General features: G+C 44.3%; 2 protein-coding genes across 2 annotated transcripts; both read right to left on the bottom strand.

Moving 5' to 3' along the window:
- Positions 1–454: 454 nt before the first annotated feature.
- Positions 455–868, bottom strand: LOC104080395 (histone H2A-beta, sperm-like). The gene has a single exon (XM_009582772.1). It carries the CDS (start codon positions 866–868, stop codon positions 455–457), a length of 414 nt encoding a protein of 137 aa, XP_009581067.1.
- Positions 869–5,211: 4,343 nt separating this feature from the next.
- LOC104080396 (histone H2A-beta, sperm-like) lies at positions 5,212–5,631 on the bottom strand. The gene has a single exon (XM_009582773.1). It carries the CDS (start codon positions 5,629–5,631, stop codon positions 5,212–5,214), a length of 420 nt encoding a protein of 139 aa, XP_009581068.1.
- Between the last annotated feature and the right edge of the window lie 3,163 nt (positions 5,632–8,794).

Genomic DNA, 8,794 nt, shown 5'->3' on the forward strand with positions numbered 1-8,794 from the left:
TCTCAGGTGCATCTACTTACCCTGAATAGTTAACTGTGCCCATGATGAGGTCTGAAGTGGTCAGATGAAGCAGACTTCTACACATACTGAACAAGGAGATTCCAGCCATACACGTGGAGACACAAGCTTTAAAGACCATGGAGCAGGTTTCCTTGGATAACTGCACTGCCAAAGAAAATCGTCTGCTTGGTGCAACAGATATTTTATAGAAGGGACTAAGATGGACACGAGTCCTTTGCACACTTATTTATTCATAGAAGTAGTCTGTTGACTTTTTGCTTTTGAAGGACATAGCTAGGGAAACCTAACTAGCAACCCCGTCTTCAGCTTTTCAGACATGTGCACAGGTACACACACATAAATTTAGACCAAAAATGCTAACCAGCATGAAAAACTCTGAGCCATGGAGAAAGCCAGCGTTAACACCATCACAAAGTCAGGAGCCTGATGGCAGCTAGAACTCCTGTGACTGGACATATTTATGGGGCGGTTTAAATGAGATGGTCTTCTTAGGAAGAAGTTCAGGAAGAACATTAGGTAACACCCCTCCTTGAGCGATGGTCACGCAGGAGAAGAGCTTGTTCAGCTCATCATCGTTTCTCACGGCCAGCTGGATGTGCCTGGGCAGGATCCTGGCTTTCTTGTTTTCCCGTGCAGCGTTCCCCGCCAGCTCCAGGATCTCCGCGCTCAGGTACTCCAGCACCGCAGCCAAGTAGATGGCAGCGCCAGGACTGACTCTGTCAGTGTAGTTCCCTCTTTTAAGGAGCCTGTAGACACGACCTACGGGGAACTGCAGACCAGCCTTGGCTGATTTGGTTTTCTTTGGCACAAGGAGGAGCCTTGTGGTTTTCTTCTCATGTTCAAACATTCTATCAACCTAGTATAAAAAAAGAAAGAATTAAAAACCCAAAACAAACAGACACAGAAACTGAGCATTTAAGTCCTTTCTTCCTCCTCGTTTCACTGCCTTTCTAATTCCTTTACAAGTCAGTTTTCCCCTCTCAGAAAGTTCGTTAGTTGTTCATACTTTTGTCTGAAGGAGCAGATGGGTCAGGCTGCTGCTCTAGGAGAGTCTGACAAGTTTCCAGCCAAGAGGCATCTACAAGCGCAGCCAGAGCAGCAGGTCAGCCATCTGCTAGATTTCCAAAACTTTTCAAGAGAGTAAGGTAGAACTTAGGAGCAAGGTCTTCTGACCCAGTATCAAAGGAGGACTGTTGTTAAGGAGAAAGGTTAAGCAAACTAGGCTTCGGGATACTCACAAGTGTTCAAAAACCCTGCAGGGAAGCTTCACTGAACTTACCGCTGGTAAGAACCTAAGTAGTTTCTGCAATGATGACCTTGTGAGAGCCAGAGCTAGAAACTCATCTTTGTTTGAAGTAAGAACAACAAAAAAGAACTTCATCTACTGGAAACCACTTCAAATGGATCTTGTCTTCCAGAGGTGAGGGGACCTATTGCTGCAAGATAACAGGCCACAATCAAGACTTACGGGAAGAAGAGCAGCTTTGTTTTACATCAGACACTGAAATTGCTCTGCTCAGCACACTGTGCATCAGGCTACTACGAATGCACAAGTACCATATTCTTGTATGGTATTACATCCATTCTAACAAGCCCCATCACTTATTACTGACATAAAGTCTCTGGTACTGAATAGTACCGATTACTCTTCCATGTATAACACAAAGCAACTGGAAAAAAACCTCAGGAAAATTCTGCTCTCGTATATAGAATTATTTTCAAGTTTTAATCATTAGTTGGTTTTAAATAATGAGAAGCTCTGTACAGATGTGGGGAGGAACTCAATCAGATATCAAATTGAAGTGCTTAAAAATACAATAAAAAGTTCTTTTAGCAGATTTTTGTGGGCCTTAGAAAGATAAGCTTTTAAAATTAGCCTACACAAGTAAATAAATTAAAAAAATTAAAAGCCCCCTTAAGCAGCCTTATACCAAACACAGAACTTACAAAACTATTATTTCACTCAGGAGTTTATCTAACACAAAGAAAGCATGCTGTCATTTCTTAAGAACTTTCATCTGAAGAAGTTATTGACTTCGCCTCTTTTCCAACAATACCACTACCCAAATCCGCCAAATCACAATTTCTGGCAAGAGCTGCCCCCTTGGAAACTCCACAGTGGTAGCCCTATCATTACCAGCTCTTGCATCATTTAATGCCACCTGGGTGAACAAGGATTCAGCCACTCAAAATAGGAAACAATCAAGGTCCCAAACAAGAGCAACTCAGTACAGTCCCTGAGAGCATGAGAATTTGTCACTACTCCTTGCAGAGCTGCTTAGCACCTTGTTAGCTGATCTCCTCTGGAAAAAAGCCTAACAGTTACTGTTAGATCTGCAGTATCTCTGATTGGCAGTTAATTTATTAGAGCTGGAAGGGGGCACACCTCACCTTGCTGCAGTCATCAAGAATTAAACCCAGCAACCTGTACCACTGTTCTTTGTGCTGCCAGCAGTGGCCAAGCTGCTTTGTGACCACGCTGCAGAGCCTGGGAAAGCCTGACATTGGGTTCTCTCTCTTCTAGGACTTGTCCCCGTCTGTCACACAGTCCAGTTTTTTTCCAAAGTCATGCATAGCTGTGTTGCAAGGCATAATAGATCCTTTCTAGGGTCAAGGATGTGGTGACAGCTGAATAATTTTTTTCGTCAGTACACAAATGCTGGAATGTTGAGCCCTGGCACAACAGAAATTTTTACTGAGCAGCTGGGTTAGGAGACATCTACCCCAGAGGACTGAGTTTTCAGATCACTATGCTATCTGGTTAATTTAGAAATGGGTTGAACTATTGGCTAGAAGAAAGCAAGCAGATTGTTCTTGATCAAAGAACTACTTAAAAAATTGACATTTGAATTGGACCAGTACTTCACCACAAACTCTGTCTTTGGGTGTAAGTAGAGGTAGGGCTACACAGCTCACTCAGTGCCTTCCATCATACAGAAAATGGCAGGTGAAGGCATTTATAGAAGGTATTTGAGCACTGGCCATGCCTTGCAGGGTCTGTTTGGTGTTGTGCAGAGCAGGCTCACAGGAGCAGCTTGCATCCAGGAGCGGCACGATGACTGACACACAGTTCTCCAGACTAGCAAAGGGTGCTGTAAGCACTTCCATGCTTAAAACTGCACAAAATTAGTGCCTTGCTTGAGTCTTCTACCATTACCGCAAACCTTTAGATTTTTGCTTGGTCCAAAGAAATAATCATTCCCTGCTTTCCCTTGCCATGGTTAAATGAAGGAAATAATTTGAGTTTCATGTGTTCATTTCTCATGTACCTCCTTTAAAGCTTTTTTTTTCATTTACAGGTGTAAGCACTCAGCACAAGGCTAGTTACATATACCACATTTTTACTACATGCATAAAACTTAAGATCTACTCTCAGACTTTTTCACTTCTCATTGCTACAGCATCTTCCACTTGAGGATTAACTAACCCCTGACCCTAACGTAACTCCTCACTGGGTTAATTGCAGGCCAGCCAAGATCTCATCAAATTGCTCTTGAAAACCAGGCAGCATACAATGACTGTTCCAGTTGCCTACCACCCTGAAATCAAGTATCTGCTCAGTCAGTGTGCTGGTTTTGGCTGGAATAGAGTTAATTTTTTCCATAGTAGCTAGTGTGGGGCTATGTTTTGGATTTGTGCTGGAAACAGTGTTGATAACACAGGGATGTTTTAGTTACTGCTGAGCAGTGCTTACACAGAGCCAAGGCCTTTTCTGCCTCTCACCCCACCCCACCAGCGAGCAGGCTGGGGGTGCACAAGAAGCTGGGAGGGGACACAGCCGGGACAGCTGACCCCAACTGACCAATGGGATATTCCACACCATACGACGTCATGCTCAGCATACAAAGTTGGGGGAAGAAGAAGGAAGGGGGGACATTCGGGGTGATGGCGTTTGTCTTCCCAAGTAACCGCTACGCGTGATGGAGCCCTGCTTTCCTGGGGATGGCTGAACACCTGCCTGCCGATGGGAAGTAGGGAATGAGTTCCTTGTTTTGTTTCGCTTGTGTGCGTGGCTTTTGCTTCACCTGTTGAACTGTCTTTGTCTCAACTCACAAATTTTCTCACTTTTACTCTTCGCGGGGTAGGGAGGGTGAGCGAGTGGCTGGGTGGGGCTTAGTTGCCGGCTGGGGTTAAACCACAACAGTCAGGTATCCTCTCTTCCCATTTCTGTGTAAGCACAGCTTGGAGTGAGTCATTAACTCAGCTGCATACAGCTCTGACGTCTGTCAGCATCATAAAACCTGGCCAGTAGGGTCCGACACCCTCGTGCCTTGAGGGGGCAAAGGAGCTAGGTCAAACTCAACAGGACAGGCAAATCTTTTTCAAATAAAAAGTTCATGCTCCAGCTACAGTTTAGGAAGCTGGTCCTAACCAGCAATTCTCTGTGTGAGATACTGCCTCAGGGGCAGACTGATCCTAATGCAGCTGCAGCAGATCCCTGGTTTCCAGTTCAACAGCAAGCCTCAGCACCCACTATGAACAGAGAATCCCTGGGCACTTTCCTGGGGGAAGACTTTCAATGACTTGGTCAGCAAAGGCCTGGGGGCTTGTTTGGATATGGAGACTTTTGTCCTTCTGCACTGATAGACAGCAGCAAGACAGTCACTTCTACCAACAGCACAAATATTGCACCAGATTTTAAATAAACTACCTATGGTTGTTATGATAAGATGGAGGGGGTAGAGGTTTAGTGTCATGTTGGAGCAGTCTAAAGAGAGGTACTTGTTTGCTACAGATTTATGAGCAATAAGACTTTAAAGCACAGGGTTACTAACTTCTAAAGCAGAGTTAAACAACCTCTGAGGCACTGAACTAATTGCACTATGAATCTGTGATGGAGGAAAAGTTCACATGAACCTGAATGGCAGTGTGTGTCTTGACACCTCTGTCTGCTCCATAACAGTTACCTGTAACATGTTTTCAAAAGTAAACATGTACTTCACTTTTTAAAAAGTTATTCGGGTGGTATGCTAGACTTTTTTTGACATTTTCTGTGTTCTTCCATCCCTGGAAGAGGAGCTGAGAAAAGAAAGGAGGAGAACATGTGGCATTCTAGAAACTTTATTACAAGCTTTAAAAATGCATTAAAATTATCAGAAGAATACTTGACAAAGAAGCAAACACATAGAAACTAGTGCTACTGAGTCCCATCATCCATAAGTGCACAGACCAGACTGGGAAAAGCAAGTTTCACTGGCTACCACCTTGTCCCTGAAAGGGAGCAGCATCTCCAACAGTTTTCTTGGGAAGGAGCTGGGAAAGGATATTCGGCATAACCCCTCCTTGAGCGATGATCACGCAGGAGAAGAGCTTGTTCAGCTCATCATCGTTTCTCACGGCCAGCTGGATGTGCCTGGGCAGGATCCTGGCTTTCTTGTTTTCCCGTGCAGCGTTCCCCGCCAGCTCCAGGATCTCCGCGCTCAGGTACTCCAGCACCGCAGCCAAGTAGATGGCAGCGCCGGGACCGACCCTGTCAGTGTAGTTCCCTCTTTTAAGGAGCCTGTAGACACGACCTACGGGGAACTGCAGACCAGCCTTGGCTGATTTGGTTTTCTTCGGTGCAGCTGCGGGTTTGCCAGCCACCGCGTGTTTCTTTCCACGTCCAGACATTCTGATGGGTGAGGAGACACAAAGGGTTGGAGACCTTCAAACTACCCGGGTGCTTGGGCTACAGCTAACTGATAGAAAGAGGAGACAACAGCAAGGTGAGTTACGCTTTCTGCTCTTCCACATCAAGAGGAAAGCTTGTTCTTTTCTTGAGGAAAGAGAGCGCCACACACCACAGTTCATTAATAGCACAGCTAAGATTTTAACTACTACTACCCTTTTACAGCCTACCTTTTAGGCGAGAGGCCTCATTCTAAAACCAGAGTTGTCTAACAACCTGTCAAGAAAGGCTTATTGAAGTAGATAGGAAGAACTCAAAGGAAAAGAGGCTTTTCCCTGCTACTTGGAATGTATTTGGGATTGAGGCACAGTGGGTCTTCTTCAATAAGATTTTCCTAAGCACCGTAACTGTTACCTCAAAGCTAACTTGAGCCCAAGCCTGCCTGTTCTTCCAAGAGGAATCTGTATTCTAACTTCTTCCATTAACAAATTAGATCTTTCTTTCATTTTATATCTAACAATTGAAAAATTCCTGCAGCCCACAGCATCTTGTACCCAAAATACTCCAAGAGGTTTTCATACAAAGTTCTAAATTAATTCCCTAAGGGATATTCTGTGGCTGCTATGAGAGTACTGGAGGTGTCCTGCACCACAAAAAGGAAGAATTGGCTTGGACAGCACAATGCACACTGAAGAATAGAAATTACTGCCTATTTACTCAAGATAAAGGAAATTCAGTCCAGTTAGAGTACTCTTACAATTGGAGTGGCAAAAATACTCATTTAAATAACATTTCTAATCTATGAGTAAATAGGACAGTTAGCTTCCAGCACAGCTGTTTGCAATATACGCACAGAACATCCATCACTAGATTAACATGTGGGGGTTTTGTGTTGTTTTTATAGAGAGATTTAAATATTTATGAAAAATCAGAATAAGATTTGGGAGCCCATAATAAAATCCAAGCAAACCAAGCCATAGCTCCTTATCCCTATTATCAGACAATAATTTTCATATTCTTATTACTCATTACAGGCATACTGTGTTACAAATGCAGCTAACTTACAAAAGAACATAAAGTCCACAATAACCCCAAATCTTTCACTATGTATTATAAATGAAAAATATATCCCGTTACCTTCAAAAATTATTATTTTGGCTTAGTCTGTGCTTTGCTACAGCCTGCACTCAAAGGCAAACAACCCACATAACACCATTCCCCCTACCCCTGGGGCAGAAGCTTTTTATTAGCAACTTTTTCTTCTCATCAGTGTATCACCTGGACAATTAATGAGTCATTCTCACATGTGGTTCATGTTCCTTCTAACCCTTGATTTGGGGAAGAAGGAAGAAATACGTTATAGATGCTCAGAAGCAAATTCTCTGCGGGGGGAGAAGCCAGGCTGTCTCCAAGGGCTGAGCCACAGCTATATTTCAGTCTCACCGTGACGCTGCCAGCTCTCACCCACTCTGGCTGGAGTATTTCTGTCTGTACACCATGTGTAAAAATAGTCCTCTCTTTCCTGAAACATAGGGGAAATGTGCTTTATAAATACGATGTATTTTTAGTTGGGTGGGAGGGGGGAAACCGTGTATTGCTTTAGTGTGTTCTGGGAAGAGAGAGTTATGCTTCGTTCACATTGTGTCGAGCCCCACCAAGTGATGTGATTGGGCCGCTCCTAAGATTTGGGCTTCTGCCCCCTCTTCTGGTAACTCTCTGCCTCAGATGGGGCTCAGGGTTTACTGTGGGAACAGAGGGGTTCTGGTGCCAAGGGTCCTTGGCTAGTTCCTCTCAGTTCACCTGAGCAAAAATCGCACCTAATGCAAATGAGTATTTTTGAGCATCTTTTAAAAAATGAGTGCACACTCTCTGCTTATGGTCTTTCTGTGTTTGTTTTCTGGTGTTCAAAATAGGTTCTAACCAGCAATATGCAAGAGCCGTGGGTGTGAATGGGATTTCAGCCACAGAAGAGGACTATTAAATCAGCAGGTCCTCCTGAAAGCCCAGGCTCTGGCAAGACATTTGTGCAGCAAAACTGGAACCGACAGCTAAGCCTTCGGTTCTGCATGCCGGGTACTAACAGCGGGTCAGAGCCAAAAGACTTTGGAGCGCTTGCAGAAGACTCCAAAATCGTGATCCTGAAAACTTCAGCTCACATGCTGCCCTGCTGGAAGGCTCCGTAGCCCTTTACTTTCTGATTTAAAGTTCTCAAATCATCTATATTTGTGGCTCCATCTATCACTCAGCCAGCCACTTTTCCCACAAGGATGAGCGTTTAGTCCAAGCTGGGTGAGGCTGAGTCTTCCTCCACCTCAGGGCCCTGGGAGACAGGTATGGGGCACCGTCCATGTGTCCAAATACTCACCATAAGGACTGATGTCCCCTCAAAGCGCAGCTATCCATTTCTTTTAATTCAGAGGCAGAAAAGGTGGCAGTGCCTTCCCTTCGGTAAACCAGTCTTAGCACAGGGTAAGGATACATGGGTGTTAATGGGATGTCCATGATGTTATAACGTGTTATAACGGGGCTTCTGAATTTCCATTTCAGGCCCTTGGCGGAGCGGAGATACAGTCGGTTCCCCACATGCCCAGAACAAACACACTCTCAAGGCCTGCTGGCAGGTTGTGTGGGGTGTTTTTCTGGGGATTCAGAGCTGGGCTCCCCCTTTCTGGGTGAACGTGCTGACCATGGGGCTAGAGCATAAAAGGAGGGGGAGGTGGGAGCGGGCATTTTCCGCCTTCTCCTCTGCTGTGTGTCTTTGAGAAGAAAGTGCAAGGTCTGCTCAATTCTTTGAAAGGGCAGAGGGTGCCCATTTTTAGGGAATGGGGTGTTGATCCCAAGTGGATTGGGGTTGCCATAATCAACCCGCTCCTCAGTGTTTGGTGAGTGGTACTTTAAGAGAGACTCAAATATAAAATAAAAGATAAAAATAAAAAATTTAAAAAAAAATTCTTGTAATGCTAATTGGCTGTGGCCCAATCCTAACAATATTTGAAGTACTGATAATTATCAGTCTAATACAAATAGATAATATAGGTTTGATTTTTTTTTTTTGACAGAACAGGGAAAGAAAAATGAGGAGAGAAGCCAGCGGAGAAATAAAGCAGGACATGAAATACAAACAGACAAAAAGAGACCCAATGAAGAAGAAAAGGAAGATTTACA

The sequence above is a fragment of the Fulmarus glacialis genome, unplaced genomic scaffold (assembly GCF_000690835.1).
Source record: "Fulmarus glacialis isolate BGI_N327 unplaced genomic scaffold, ASM69083v1 scaffold10568, whole genome shotgun sequence".
Taxonomy (NCBI): Eukaryota; Metazoa; Chordata; class Aves; order Procellariiformes; family Procellariidae; genus Fulmarus; species Fulmarus glacialis.

What these genes read in the sequence shown, in the direction of transcription:
- LOC104080395 (XM_009582772.1), bottom strand. Translation starts at nt 868, where the DNA reads ATGTTTGAACATGAGAAGAAAACCACAAGGCTCCTCCTTGTGCCAAAG.
- LOC104080396 (XM_009582773.1), bottom strand. Translation starts at nt 5,631, where the DNA reads ATGTCTGGACGTGGAAAGAAACACGCGGTGGCTGGCAAACCCGCAGCT.